At 44.1% G+C, this 16,490-nt stretch overlaps 1 protein-coding gene across 1 annotated transcript in view; it reads left to right on the plus strand.

Moving 5' to 3' along the window:
* ABCC4 (ATP binding cassette subfamily C member 4 (PEL blood group)) overlaps positions 1-16,490 on the plus strand; it is a 1,378,868-nt gene that overhangs the window by 432,846 nt on the left and 929,532 nt on the right. Inside the window, exon 7 of the mRNA XM_069205134.1 lies at positions 13,121-13,246. Within this exon, the coding sequence (XP_069061235.1) occupies positions 13,121-13,246 (126 nt within the window). The remainder of the gene's footprint in view (positions 1-13,120; positions 13,247-16,490) is intronic.

Below are 16,490 nucleotides of genomic sequence, written 5' to 3' on the forward strand. Positions count from 1 at the left end.
GGGGCCACTGGTGATTTGTGAGATTCAACGTCCAATGCGTTTATGTCAGCCATACAGATACCCCTGAATGTTTAAGTCTGAATTTTTCAATTGTAGTGCAGTATAACTGGAACCCTAGAGAAGTGCTAATGTTGCTATCCCTGGTGCTAGAGCTATTTTTGCCTTTAATTTTTCCTCCTTATTTCTGATTTGTATCTTCTCTCCACTGTCTTCCCTTCCCTCGCCTCTTTTATGTCCCACACTGTTAAGTTGATATTATATTCTGTATTTACACTCTCCTCTTCCCACTCTCATCTTCTTTCCCAGGTTAGTAGGCCAACAAATATACTCGTGTACAAATCGTTAGCATGGCCCTACTATGTAACTTTTATTGGTTCTCACAAGACATCAAGAGAAATGTACTTGGAGGGTGATATGTACCTCTTCTATTTCAACTAATGTTTCTGAATCCGATTACCTTTAGTCACTATATTTACTTGAAAATGATAATGAACAATAATAAAGAAATGTTGCCACAAAAGGTGTAGTAAAGTGGCAAACCACAACTACCATTAGAAAATAGTACTAATCTACGTTTCAATTTTAACTAAATACACCTTTCAGTGTAATATGAAGAAAAAATCTGATTCCACCAAAAGGATGTTATTTCTCACTGTAAATTGGGGAAGATGGATTCAGAGACATATTATAGGACCATACTTGTGCTAAGGATTTTGATTTTGTAATTGAAACCATTGTCAGCAGTCATCATATAAGGATTATGAACTCTTACATTTATATTCAGAAGAAGAGTGAAAAGGAATGCTAACCTTTGCACTTACTTTGATAACCTCTCTTAAAAGCCTAAGAATATTGTCTAAGAAATAGTAGCAGAGGTGACACCTAATGAGTGAAGGGAAGAGGTTGTTCGGGAAGCCACAGTCCAGTTTGGGAGATCACATCAAATAATTGCGCCTTGGAGATAGGTTCAAAGATATTGTAATGAATCTGTGTGTGCTGCAAGGGGTCTTCTATGTGATATTTGTTGACAGAGTGGTTACTGCTCCTAGGATGGCATCTCTGAAATTGAATAGAAAGTAAGATACATTGAGGGGGTTGCAGCAGCTCACAAACAATCTGAAAACGTTCTTAGATAGGTTCTGAACCGAGGAAATTCTCTTAGATAAGTATATTTATCTTCCTGAATTTTTGTTAGTATCTTTCCATCATGGAAACATAGGAAGTTTGATGACAGGGAGGTACTTCCAGTGGCATTTCTTTTTGCCTTGGCTGAATTTTAATTCCATTATTGTTTTTAAACTCTGAAAACTAGTGCCTACATATATCTGCCATCGAATTGTAAATTTTTGGACACTGGATACACAAGTTCATCTAAAACTGTTGGGATTTTTTTTGTAAGCGACCAAGAAGGATAGATGGATTAGGATCACTTCCTTTGTCAAGATATTTGTCAGGCAAATCATAAACCTCTTCGAATTATATGGACCTTAAGTTTGCTCAGTTTGTGCAGAGACACCAGTATTAAGAAAAAAGTTCTCTAGGAGGCGTGGCTTGGGGGTGTCAAGATGGAGGTCACACTTTAAGAGTGCTCCCGCACCCTCCGTCATCTGCCACCACCCAAGGACCATCAGGACACCACTCATCTCCGCAAAGTGAACCTGAGGTGTCACCGGACCTGCCCTGCGGGTCGCCACATCGTGGATGGCTACAGATATCTCACTGCATCCACGGAGCTGCACTGTTCCTAGGCCCTGACCCAAGATGGCGGCTCCACATAGGATAAGCACTGCCCCACAGCCGGGGCCTTGGTGAGCTGTGGGCGCTGTCATTGCCCATCAACAAGGGCTGCCTGGCCCAGAGTCCCAGACTTCTTTTGCCAGGCGAATGCCTTACACCTTCTGTGAGGCTTCCCACTTTCCTGCCTGGGGTTTGGCTGGCACTGAGACTGACGTCTTCATGCCCCACCAGCCTATGGGGGAACTGACTCTGGACTTGCTGTGGGGGGCCCTGACCCAAACGCTGGCCTCTTGATTGTTTCTGAAACAGCCTGGGAAAAGAGGAGATCCTAGGGCACAGTTGAGCGCTCTCCCATGGGCCTCTTTGACAGACAGCCCAGACCAAGCCCTGGGCCCTTGCGGTCTGATTACTGCCCCCATCTGTGGCTGGTGGACCATGTGACAGCCTTTGGCCCAGCCTGCCTAGGGCTGCCGATGAGCACAGTGCACTGGCAGCCCTCCTGTGGGACCCTCCCCCAGTGGTACGGCACAGGTACGAGGGCGCTCGTGGTGACCCTCACGCATGCCTCTAAAAACAAACCTGTGAGAGTTGTGGTATTCGTGTGAGGGGGGCACCTCTACCTGCTGATCTTGAGCCCCCCAGTGCCCCCTACTTATGCTCCCTGGAACTGAAGAGGCAAGAACTGGGTGTCCTGTGAATATGATGTGGCCCTTGGTGGGGTTGCGTTTGCACATCTGAAAGGGTCATCCCAAGGCGGTCCTTTGTGCCAGGCCAGACTTCCAGTTACAGCCTGCTTGCCTCAGGTCATTAAAGGACACTGTGCCCCTTGGTTGCCTATACCAGTCACTAGACCTATGCAGTCCTCCTCCCCTTGAATATTACAAATGCTGAGCAATATGTCTGCCTACACCAATCACGGGGCCTGCAGAGTGTGGCGGACCCCAGATGCATCTCTACTTGATGGTGCTATCAAACTACGGGACCAAGACCCAGCCACCAGAAATGACTGGGTCACCTTGTGGGATAACCTGGTGCCCCCTCCTCCTCACCCCGCCCGGCCCCGTCGGATTTCATAACGCACTCGCCACCTCACTTGTGACCTGAAAGGGTGTAAGCAGTATCGGGCTGCCTGGACGTCTGCCACAGTCGAGGCAACAGATCTTTGGGACTCAGGTGCCTTCTAATGCTGTCTTCCTGGCACATTCCCGATGGGCTACTTGCCTCCTTTGGTGCTCTGGCATATCTCCTCACGCCTGGGACCACACTGAGCAGTGGCGTTATAACTCTGGGCCTAGATGCTTGTGCTGTTGTAATATAGTGACAAGTGGGCTGGGACCCCTCTGAGCGCACACCATGCCCTAACGCCATAAAGGGGAAAGATAAGTCCACTTGTCCAGTTGGCTCCCAGACCTGAATGGATCAATACACTACGGACAATGGCCACGTAGCTAGTACTACAATGTACACAACACTGCCTCCTGAGGGCGACCTGGCCACAATATTGCAGGCAATACATACCTCCCAGGCAGCTGTGGAAACTAAGGTTGGTGAGGTACATGTCAATGTGGCCATTTTGCGCCAAGACCTGCGTAATGCCACAAATCGACTTACCGAGGCTGAAAGCTGTCTGTCCAGGTCTCCCGCCTCCCCTCCCATATGGCGGAGCTTCACCACCGTGCTGAAGACACTGAAAATCTGTTTCGGCAGAACAACCTAGGCTATAGTGGTGATTCCCAAAGGTGTGGAGCTACCGCAGGCCATGGAATTCACAGAAAAATTGATCAAGTCTTGGATGCCACCAGATCAACTGTCCCCCTGGTTTGCTGTTGAGAGGACACACAGGGCCCTGACACCTATACCACCTACTGGAGCATCACACAGGCCCATGATTGCTTGCATCCTTAACTTTAAATATAGGGACTCCATCTTGCAGGATGCCCGACCCCACCCGGCCCTAGGATGCCACAACATGAAGGTACTCATTTTTCCAGACTATACTAGGGAGGTGCAACTACAGGGCCACTCATATGCGGCAGTCAGGCTGAAACAACAGGTACTCAACCTTTCATACAGGTTGCTGTTCTCTGCCCGACACAGGGTTGTTCACGCTAACAAAATCTACTTCTTCAACACGCCAGAGGCGGCCTGGACATGGCTTACTGAGAAGCGACCTCTCCACAAGTCAGGTGGCTCACCCTGCTGGACAGTGGCTCCTCTGAGCCAACACAGGAAGACGTTGTTCTGAGACCGAAAAAAAAATAGCACCCGCTCTTGTGGAGCCCCGGTGACACAAGAGCAGATTCCTCCTCTCTGCATTACTAGGGTGCGGAACCCACTGCCTTCTAGCTTGCACTCATCCTTACCTACTAAAACTGTGGACTTCCAGCAGAGCCAAGATGGACACCACATGCTGACTCTCCCCCTTCCTACTGAGTACATAGCTGAAACATTTTGTGGTCTTGCGCTACGCATGCCGATTCCTCCCTGCTACCCTGATGCTTCCAGAGACACACATAATGGGGAATCATTGAACATTCCTGATGTATTAAGGCTATGACAGGGTCCATCACTCTGGGCATACCAGAGGTTGCCGAGGAGTAGCGATTCTTTTACGCCATTCCTTTCCAATGGTTGTCACTCAGGTGGTGAAAGACCCTCGGGTCGATATCTTGCCCTTACTGGCAGTGTTGAGGGATGCAATATTAACCTCATGTGCTCATTCGCACCCCCCACGGCCCTGGATCCCCTTCTTGAGGACCTCTCCGAGGTGCTGTTGGCACTTCCTGGAGGGCTGAGAGCGGTTGGAGGTGACTTCAACGTGGTCCCTGCTCCAGACATGGACTCTACTGGCATTCCTTCTGTCCCCGCCAGGCCACTGCTCGTCTCCTCTCAGACTGGGCTTCTGCTCTCGGGTTCTGTGATATTTGAAGGCTGTGGTATCCTCAGCAACTCACATTTCTGCCTCACGCCATACTTAGTCCCGAATTGATCTTATCCTTATGTCAGCTGCTGACTGCTGCACAGTATCTCAGGTCCAGATCTTCCTGCACAGAATTTCCAATCATGATCCTGTTTTCCTCCACCTTGGTTCCCCCACAGATGATCCACACTGCATGTGGTGGCTTAATGCCTGGTACCTCCAGGATGAGTCCTTTACTCAGGCACTGGAAACTGAACTAAAAGCCTATTTACAAACAAATGATGGATCAGTGAAATCCGCTGACACCCTGTGGGCAGCCAGCAAAGTCCTCAATAGGGGGTCACACCAGAGGCCAAATTAGAGAGCAGGAGCACCCAGCACATAACTCAGCTGGAGGCTAGTGCCATTCACTTGGAGGCACCTCTCCACTGATCCCCAAGGGGGCACCCTCCAGCAACTGAAACTAGTATGTGAGAAGATCTGCCTCCAACGAAGCAGCTGTGGCACGCCTCGACAGCTAGGGTTTAGGTCTGGTGTGATAAAAATGGTAAGTCGTTGCTTTGGCTTGCCACCCGCCTTCAGGCAAATAGGGTCCTACCAGAAATAACAGATGAGCACGACTGTACCCACCGCAACCTCCATGGCATTGCCCAAACATTTGCAGATTACTGTTGTCATCTTTATGCTGCAGCCTCTAGGTTAGAGGCAGAGCCTGACACTTACTTCTTAAACGAAGTTCCCCTCCCTCAGTCTATCACACTCCGAGAGTCAAATGCTGGATCAGCCCTTATCAACTGAAGAGGTGCGAGATGCTTTTTCCGTCATGGCCTCCCGAAAGACCCCTGGCCATGATTGGTTCTCCACAGAATATTATGCCGCATTGAGAGAAATTCCCACTCCTCCACTACTCGCTTTCTACAAGGAGGCATCAAAGACTGTTTTCTTTCTGCCTGAGATTGATACTGGTTCTGTTGTGGTTATCCTGAATATGAAACCCCCACTTACTTCCTGTTCAGATCACCATCTGATCACCCTCAATAATGGGGAGGTCAAGAACTTTTGCCACAATCCTGGCCACTGGTCTCAGAAAAGTCCTTCAAATGCTCATACACCTCAATGTGGCTTAATGCCGTCCAGGAGCATGCGACACTGCCTCAGCCAACTCTAAATTGCCCTTGTTCATAGTCACTTATTCCCGCCCAATTTAGCCTTGCTTCTCATAGTCTTTGAGAAGGCGTTTGACATAGTGGACTGGGATTACCTGGACAGTGTGTTGTTGAGTGCTGACTTTGGGCCCCGATAACGTGGCTTTGTCTGCACACTCTACTCCAACCCCACTGCAAGGGTACAGATTAATGGTGTGATCTCTAATGTCTTCACCAGTGGGCGAGGGACCCGACAGGGATGCCCCCTGTTTCCCCTCCTTTTTGCGCTAGCGATTGTGCCACTGCATTCATCCTCCAATGTGACGCTCAGGTGGGGGTGGCGGTGGGATGAAGGACATGAGGACTGTATTGCGCTCTGTGAGGATGATGTCCTTCTCTTCCTGGTGGACCCTGAGGTGAGTGGCCCCTGCTGCTTTTGGATTATCCAGCTTTTAGGGGAGGCCTCAGGCCTCTGTGTCAATCCAGCTAAATCAGTCTTGTTGCCCCTGACTTGGGACTGTGTCTTGGCAAAACGACATCCCCATGTGTTGTCTGAAGTTCTGATATTTGATTATTTGGGTCACGTTCCACCCTGAGCTCACTTACTCCCTCAACCCTAGTGCTTTGATGTGGAGAGCCAAAGAGGACCTCAAGAAATGGCAATCCCTCCCGCTGAATGTGATGGATAGAATCGCCCTTTACAAAATGACGGTGCTGCAGCGGTTCCTCTGTGTTTTCCAAAATCTTCCGATATTGTTGCCTCACCACTGGTTCTGGGAACTGGACAAATTGGCAACTTTGGTTCTCTGGCATGATTTCTGGATATTTTTGGCACTTACCCACGGTCAGCGTGCCCCTTATGACCCGGGTCTGGGGATGGTCAATCTTTACCTATACTACCTAGCTTCGCAGCTCTTGGTGGTCAACAACTGGCTTAATGGGGGGTGATCTGACCCTGCCTATCAGGAGGAGCTGGCCTCCCTGGGATTTCCCCGGATCATGGCCATGTTGTATGCCTCCCCAATCTCCTCTACTATCCCTGTGGTGACACAGTTGGTTTTCCTTGCTTGGAAATCCACGCTCTCCCATACTAACAGGGATGCCAAACCCAGGCTACAAATCCTCTCATGGCACAGCACATGGCTGTGCAAGGTGGCAACACTAGAAGGCTTTGTAGGATGGGACCTCATTGGTTGTTGATGTGTAGTCTTGGGCACACATGTTCTCCTAAGAGCTCCAGGATACCTACACACTCTCCTCCTCACAATTTTACAAATAACTACTGTTAAGGCATGTGCTCCATACCCACATGCCACAAGATAACCCTCTTTCCGAATTCAGTCCCCCTGAAGGCTAAACTCCTTATGCACGCACTGGGCGGGGAAGGCATTTCCCAGATTTACTACACCTTTAACATCAATGCCTTTGGCATACTGAACCACCTCAAGACATGCTGGGAAGGATGGCTGGACTCCCTCGACGATAAGGACTGGTGAGATGCTCTGGCACCTCGAGTCATAATGATTTCCTCCAGGCTGCGCCTGGTCCAAACCTATTATCTCTACTGTGCCTAACTTACTCCAGCCTGGCTACACCAGGCAGGCCTTCTTCTCGATCCTGCCTGTTGCTGCTGTTCACACATCTGCCGACTTTTATCACATTGTATGGTTTTGCCCAGTGATTTAGAGATATTGGACTGCTATGGTGGGAGAACTGACAGAAGTGCTGGGCTGGGAGGTGCACCTGTCATCATTGATGCTACTGCTGGTGGTCAAGGGTGGACTGGGTATTCCTGGGGACCGCTACTATGATGGCTAAATGGACATTGCAGCTTGATTGAAAAGCCTGATTCCCCCTATGCTGTAGCTGTGGCGGCCAGAGTGGACTGGTGTGCACAGCAAGAGATACCTGTGTTTGGCGCCAGAGGGTGTCCTTTGAAACTTGAACGGATACGGGGGAAATGGTGAGAAGGACTGGAGCAAAATCTTCTGTTGTCATGTATCTTGTTATTGTGTCTCCTAATTAGTCAAAAACCTTACTGTGTCTTGCAAGTCTGCCCTTTGTTACGGTTTATTTGTACTCACAATGTGATAATGCTGAGTGTTTCTACTGGACCAAAATCAATAAAATTGTTTATTAAAAAAAAAGAAAAGTTCTCAAAGGTGTTAAGACAGTAGATTGCTTTACATTGTCTTCTGGGTCTGTACTTTTTCATATGCTCATGATTTCTGTGGTGTGTTTTGAAAGTTATGAAAACATTTTTTGATTTGATTGATGCATCTCAGTTTAAAGTGATTTTGGGCAGGCTGTGGTTGATAATTCCAGTTTTGATTGGGCAGCAAGAATACTACAATTGAATTCTGATTAGTGTATGAATAGTTGTTTTATACCCTGTGAATCACCCTACAGTCGCCCTTCAAATGCATTAGCAGGGATAGTGATGCCACATGGTATGATTGTGCTATTACTTTGCCTTGTTATCAAAGTTTCATGGTGTGTTTGATAAGAAAAATACAAGTGTATTATTTCCACACACAAACTATGCTCATAAGATCGATTTGGAACCTGTAGACCCTATTCCCTGTAATCAAGTACATGCACTCAGAGTCCAAGTTAAAACAGTTTTCCATTCATAACCCTCTTGGACTCTGTGGAAATGATATGCTCACCTCAGATCAAGTTTGGTAAATATCAATACATGTTTAATCTAATCCAAGAGAATGGATGTTCTAGGGCAATTGCTATCTGGTTTAGCTGTAACTGTGACCATAAAGAGTTGGAAATGCAGAGATTGTTAACAGGTAAATCATATACAATATCAGGAATTGGGTGCTGGAGCCAGAACCATAAACTCACAAAGGGCTACCTCTTGCCTTTAGATATGAATGCTCCTTTAATGCGGACAGTATCTATGTGTTTTAACAAGCAGAGTGACAATATCTAGTGTCTCTGTTTCACTGCATTGCCCTGTTTCCCTTTCCCCAGGTCTACTTCTAACCAACATAGTGTCAGTGTATGGTTGGCAGTGGGTTTGGAGAAGTGTGGAAATACACATTGCTCCCATTGGCTCTGGATCACAAGGCTAGTACATTCTGACATCACAATGCAAACTGAAATAAAAGAACTATGAAACACTGACTAATAAAGCATCAGCCTCTTGAGTCGAAATTGATTGGTAATTTAAGAATTTATAAAAATACATATGTAGAATGACTGGGGGCATGATAGATGGTATGCTTTACACTGTTAAGGAAGTGTATGTTATATGTATATAATTTGTGTGAGACTTTATGAAATCCATTTTCCGCACCTAACACCGGGATCTTAATTGCCAGTCATGGAGAATAAATTCGAAATTTTCATAGGCGTCCCTAATCTGTTTATTTATTGTTGTGAGGCTCTGGATTTTTAGTTTAGGTTAAGATCCCACTGAATTATTAATTCTATATCTTGCTTAGTTAAAGCACGGTTTCATCAAGAAAATCTTGGCTTAACCCCTGTACCAATGGCAATAAGTAGCATTCTTTTCCCCAGAGAAATCTCTGTTAAATATGTAGGCAGCACCAAATCAATATTATTGTCAAGAACAAACAAATACAATTCCCATGTGGGTTTAGTGAAATTGAAGAAAATGTTCTAAGTAAAAAAATAAAAAAAAAACAATACACCAGTTACTGTGGTTGACTGGGACCTCTGCACAATTTTAGGCCAACCTTGATGGGTTAATAGTTGTGTAAGTCCAGTTGGTCACACCAGTCAAACATTTTACCTTTATATTCCCTTTGGAAGTCCCAGTGCTTGGCATCAGTAATTGTAAGACAGGGCTGAGGAGAAATTACTTGGGGCTGGTAGATGTAACCTAAGGGGGCACACAGAAATGAGTAATTAACATGGAAATATGTAGTATGACATCAGATTCCTATTCTGGAATCAAACCTGCAAGGCAGGCTGTTGAGTGGTGAGAATCTCTCAAAAGTCAGATACACATTTCTCAAGGTTCTGCTGAAGGCTTCAGGTTTGACACTATGACCTAAAAGGGGCAACTTTGAAACATATAGTGATGAATGTTCTCTATTTTCCCCGATCAGTTTGCCACCTTTTCCAGCTCCCAGGTGGTACCTTTGAATGTATTTTTTGGGGCCTTGAAACCCTCCAGTGGTGCAAGGCAGGCTGCTGCAGTCACCAATGGGTCCACATGTCGGGATTCTTGTTTTCAGCGGTCCTGCAGTTGCCTCAAACTTCTTGCCAAATAATTTGGCCACCAAAGTCATGTCCTTTTGGGGAAGCCTTGGCACATTGACCCAATTAAGAGGTGGTGAAAAAATTGCTAACTTTTGAAGGTGATAAAAATATTCTTCCTTGTTGATCTTACAGTTGGAATGGCATCTAATGTCCAAGCCATAGTTTATCAGAATGAAACACGTTCAATCACTAACTCCAGCCAGCTCTGCAGCACAGTTCCCAGTGCCCACTGGTGTTCTGGCATTTCATCCAAGGTGTCATTCTTCAACCTCTTTTGTCCCCAAGGAGCCTACAGGAGGCCAAGTAGTCTGACTTCCAAAGCTGTGGCCCAAGGGAAAATAGGATCAGGTTTCAATATTCTTCCAGGGAGTCAAACCAGCATGTACTTCCTTGTCTGTTCCTTCTTCCATTGCATTTGTAATGTGCTGAGTTGATGGCAGGACACTTTCATACAAAGCACTTTGGCAGGTTACAACTTCAAATCCAAGTTTAAGAAAATTCCCAGACCCAAACAAACCTTTTTCGTTGTTTCCTGTTGTTTTCTGGTAAAATATCTAAAGAGACTTCGCACGGGGGAACTTTCAAACTGGCAGAACTCAGGGCTTGTATTTGGTGCTCAGAAATTCCTCCCAAATGGTTGTCCTATATAGATAATAGAATCCCCTCTGAAAACCAACAATGCCTGGTTTCTACACCAGATTTTCTCATGCTGGTAGCATAAACAGATTGGTTAGGAATAGGTCACCTTCAGAGGCCTCAAAGTAGAGCTTTCTTCATCATCGAACCATGAAAAATTCAACCTCCATCTTTGAATTACCTTCTGCCATTCCTCTCCAACCCCTTCTCTCACATTTGAAGATAAATATCCAATAATTACTCATTCAACCCTTCCTACCATCAGGCCTAGGCCTATTGTCTTCCCCAAGAAAGGGTATTTGAAACTTATTGGAGGAACTAATTACAGCCACTGGAGGGAAGAGAGCCTAGCAGAACTGAAATAAAAACTTCCTAAACTCTCGTGCAGAGGTAAACACTATCTTTTAAATGTATTGTTTTAGTTTATCTAACAAAAGTTAATGTTTGCCACTGAATTAGCTTTTTGACAAATTTTATAAGGTGTGAAGGTGTTATCTTTTTCCTAGCCCAATTTAAGGAGTAATATTATTTTATTCAAAAGCAGGCTTTTACTACAGTAACATAAAGTCCCTAAGGCCTGACCCTATCGTAGTTCATGGAGGCCACCATCTTCCTTCACTTAGACAATGAAGCTGCCGTATTCCCTGATTTATGCAGAATCATTGTCATGTCTGCGTTTTAACATAGATGTTACCAGACGTTATCTTTCTAGGAACTGTAATATTGTCAAGATCTTCAAATAAGGATATAGATACAACATCTAATGCGACATTCGTCTGGGTCAAATGTCTTCTCATCACCATATCAAGGTCAAAGAAGAACACACACAGACATATAACCAAAATAATGTAGTCTGAATTGATATCCTCTTGCCTACCTTAATGCACATAATCTAGGTAGGACATTCCTAAACTTATGTCAGAAATGACAATTTCTGATAAGATTTAGTATATAAGGACTGCCACTTGACCGCTTGTCAGGAGATGTCCTTCGCCCAGATTATCGAGATGTTGCCATAGATGATCTGACCTGCTGACACATCTTGCCTTAAGGTTGAAGTTCATAAAGCCAAGTCCCAGAGGAAGACAGACTGGCTACTACTGCAATGTGTGTTTGCCCTACACAGGGAACACTGTTTTCACACCTCCGCTGATAAAGACAGCTTTTGCTGTCAACAAGGTAGGCAGTGTACCTCTTCTTCCTAAGAAACTCTAGACTGCAAGTTGCTCTGCCTTTCATGCTTTCACAGTATATCGCAAGGGTGTTAGGTTCTAGATAACATTTTAAATGACATTTTAGCAACGCTGGGAATGTTCATTTTGTACCTGTTAGTTATGACATGGCTTTTTGCTGTTTTTGTATCCTTCTGTGTAAATATTTTAGATGCACTGGGAAACAGATTTTTCCTGTAGAAATAAAGTTTTATCTAAAAGTGTTACTTCTTCTTTATACAGTGTATGTGATACTGCGAATAACGAAATAAGGATGTTTTGCTGTTTCCACTATGCCCCTGATCGCTTTATGAGATTGTTAAGTAACCCAAAAGCAAAACTTCTATGTCAGCTACACATTGATTAGTGTTTTGTGGAGCTACAATAAATTGTCTTTTACATTTATCACTTGTGCATTGAACCCAGTTCACTTGTGAAACCTGCAAGTGGGAAAGCACACCATGTAGGGTTACACCAAAGTCGGAATGTATGCAACAATAGGCAAATGCCTACGACAGCCTATGCAGTTAAAAGGGAGCTTTTAATGTCCTTGCACTACAAACAAATACCAATCGATATGTTAGGCATTTACTACTTCTGAACATTATACATGCAGAATTTGCATGTTTCAAGGTACTGCTCACAGGGTGTGGTATCAGAATATCACAGTCATAATACTATATGATATAAATATTGTGTCCCGATTATCATTTACACAAAACATTGCCCCTTTGGAGTTAATAATATAAAATCTACACCCAACAGGATGACATAGTTGTAAGGCCCATTATGTGTGTAGAGTAAATCGACCCGGAAGCCCACATTTGACAGATAACTTTTATTCCACTGGTCATATTTCATCACAGTTGCAATGTAGCCTTACCAGAAAGTTCGACAAAATTGGTTTAGCTAATCTGCCACCATGTTTTGTTGTTGCAACACATGCCGTGGGGACTATTCAGTGTTTTCTCTGTGTCCAGAGGCAACATAGGCTAGTATATCCAGTCTAATGAAAGCAGAATATTCTGCAGTCATATAAAAAGATACTGTCTCGCAATTATTTACTGTATGTGTACGTTCAACTACAAGGGATTCCGAACATACCATTATTAAACGGTAATGTAAAATATTGTTGTCTAAATATCAGTTTAGCATATTTGAATGTTTATGCTTCCCAACAAGTAACAGTCGCCTGTTGGTATGACCTTTATATTTTCTTCAATCCACAGGAGCAAAACTGCAGCCTTAACAGACACCCGGATAAGAACCATGAACGAAGTCATATCTGGGATGAGAATAATTAAGATGTATGCTTGGGAGCAATCTTTTACGGATCTTGTGAATGAGATTAGAAGGTAATGTAATTATCAATTCTTGACGAGTCTGCATTCAGAGTCACCTTTACAGCCTCTTTAGAGAAGAATTTGTAATGTGGTAAAACAAAAAAGACATGTTGTTCTGGGCGATTACCTTTTTTCGAAAACTGAAGCATTTCCATAAAATGGTTATATCTACTCACTCAACCCTTCTTCAGTGAAGTCTTTATTATTAAGACAGTCTCTGTTATTAAATTTTTTCACACCTCTGCTGTAATTCCTATAATACCACAGGAGAGGTTACAAAACCTCATTTTCCGTTGAAATAGGGCTTTTCTGGTTAACAAAGTATTTAGCGGTAAAAGTACTTGTGGGTGTATGTTAATACACATAAAGTGGAGATCAATTATTTAAAATTATCTTTGGGTTGCATATAAAAAGTATTGTTACATTTTGTCAATCATCCACTCTGTATACACTATATATGATCCTGAGTACATTAATTCATAGATAGGACAACATAGTAGTTGCTGGCCAACAACATATACCTATGATTGTCTGGCCAAACGTAGCCCCTGTAAAACAAAGAGTAATTACTGTAATTTGTATTTTAATCTGTAGAACTTAAGTTGTCAAAGCTTCCTAAATGTGATTAACAGTGTCTTGTTTTGAGACAAAGGTAGCCGACAGGAGCTCGACCTAAATAAAGAGGTGTGTGGCATAATAGTTGATTGAAATGTCACATATTGTACATAAGCAGTGCATAATTTGTGCTTGTTGTTACCGGTGTGGAGCACAGGTACTTATTTTTGAGGGGCGGGTCTTATTTTTCTGCCTCAGTCATTTACTGCGAGCAAAAGACACATATGGGAAAGACGGAGAAAGAGAAAAATGAAAAAGTGTCATAATGGGAGAAAGCAGAAAGCTGCAAGAGTGAGATGAAGGGGTAGGGAGTGGCTGTTAAAGGATTGAAGATGCCCGAGATGGCTTCAGTATTACGCTGCCTTAGTATTCTGTGATCGCACATCTAATTGCAGCAGCCGCGTGTTTAAGACGAGGCCTTTGAGCACCGGCACATTTTTATTTACAAATTAAGCACTGTTTATAAGGGAATGCTTTTTTGTAATTAATCTGGCTTGAAACACTAGGAGTGATAAGTTTTTTTTAGGCTCAGGAAGGAATTGACCGTAGTCATAGCAGATTTATTTCTATAGAAGGTAGACAGCTAGCGATCTTTGGGCCAGATGTATCATGCATTTTTGCGGTCGTAAACAGCCCGATCGGGACCAATAAATGCATTTTAGTATGTATGAATTCCAATTAGCGATTCGGTAACTTGTTAATGAATCGCAAATTGGAATTGTGCCTACATACCGATTTGGTTTTTAGGAAGGGTGTGTCAAAGTCTTCCCTTCCTAACACCGAATCGCAGTGCCATGCAGGAATGTTTTGTGACGAAATGCGGTCGCAAAACATTCACATTTTATCACCTTCTTCAAGTAGGTGGTAACCCATTCGCAAACGGGAAGGGGTCGGGTCCCCAAGGGACCCCTTCCCCTTCGTGACTGCATGCAAGAACATTTTTTAAAAGCAGGCAGTGGGCTGCTCTTAAAAAATGAAAAGAAAACTTTTCATTTTTCTTTTTTAAACGCATCCCATTTTTCTTTTAAAAAAAAGGTCTGCATTTAAAAAACAAACAAAAATGCTTTATTTAAAAGCAATCACAGACATGGTGGTCTGCTGAGCCCAGCAGGCCACCATCCCTGTGATTTTGGGCCAGATGTAAGAAACAGTTTGCACTTCGCAAACAGCGAATTTCGCTGTTTGCGACGTGCAAACTGCATTTTGCAATGCACAAAACCCCTGGTTACCGAATCACAAAAGCTGTTTGCGAGTCGCAATTAGGAAGGGGAGTCCCCTTCCTAATTGCGAGTTGCAGTGCAATGCCAGATTGCTTTGTGACTGCGAACGCGGTCGCAAAGCAATTGCAGTTGGCACCCATTTGAAATGGGTGGTAACCCATTCGCAAAAGGGAAGGGGGTCCCCATGGGACCCAATCCCCTTTGTGAATGGAACTGCAAAAAAAAATTCAGAGCAGGCAGTGGTCGTATGGACCACTGCCTGCTCTGAAAAAATTAACTGAAAATGTTTCATTTTTCGTTTTTGTAATGCATCTCGTTTTCCTTTAAGGAAAACGGGGTGCATTACAAAAAAAAAAAAAACTGCTTTATTAAAAAGCAGTCACAGACATGGTGGTCTGCTGTCCGCAGCAGGCCACCATCCCTGTGAATGCCGCCACTTGCAAGGGGGTTGCAAATTGCAACCCACCTCATTAATATTAATGAGATGGGCCTTTGCGACCCCCTTGCGAGTCGGAGATGGTGTCAGGGACACCATCCTACATTCCAATTTGAGACTCGCAAATTGCGAGTCGCTCTGACTCACAATTTGCAAGCCGCAAATTGGAATCTACCTACATCTGGCCCTTTAGCTTTTCCTTATAGGTAACAAATTGCGACGACCTCATGAATAATAATGGGGTAGGTCGCTTTGTGACCCATTAGGAAACGCAAAATGAAACTCCATGAGTTTCATACATTTTAATAGCGATTCCGTGATTACGGTTTGCAGGGAATCGCAATTAGGGAATCGCACTTTTATGAAATGATACTTCTAGCCCTTTGTTGCTATTATTTTGAAGTGTAGGGAAGTTTTTTGTAAGAAATGCCAGCTTAGATTTTGTCCTGCTTCGAAGCTCACTTTCAAATGCATTGTACTCTAAACGCAAGGCACGAGACAGATGCCTTGCCAAATTTACAAATAAATCAAGCAATGCAACGCAGAAAGTAAAGTTGCTGTGTTGTGTGAATGAGAGCGAGCAGAACTGCTCCATATCTACTAAGATGTGGCACAGTTCTGCTCTCTCCCTACTCTGGAGCACTTTTGACTGCTGTGTAATAACGCAGGCGCTCTTACGCCATAATTGGGTATCTGGGCAAGGCTGTCCATCTCTGTTAACCAAAAATCTAGTTAAGATTGAGTGAATGATTTGATCTTTCCTTTGAAACACATATCTCTCAGTATACAGAAGTCACAGTCTGCACAGTGCAATGGAGGTTCAGTGGTTATTGCACTGTAGTGAATCAGGAAGAGGGGTTATGGGATTGCTGTAAAACTCGAAAGGTTTGTTGTCGAATCGCACATACATGAGTGTTGGAGTGGTGATGCTAGCATAAACATTTTGGGATCAAGTATTTTTGGAGATGGAGAGCCTATCAGAATG

Source organism: Pleurodeles waltl, chromosome 8, assembly GCF_031143425.1.
Source record: "Pleurodeles waltl isolate 20211129_DDA chromosome 8, aPleWal1.hap1.20221129, whole genome shotgun sequence".
NCBI classification, from domain to species: Eukaryota; Metazoa; Chordata; class Amphibia; order Caudata; family Salamandridae; genus Pleurodeles; species Pleurodeles waltl.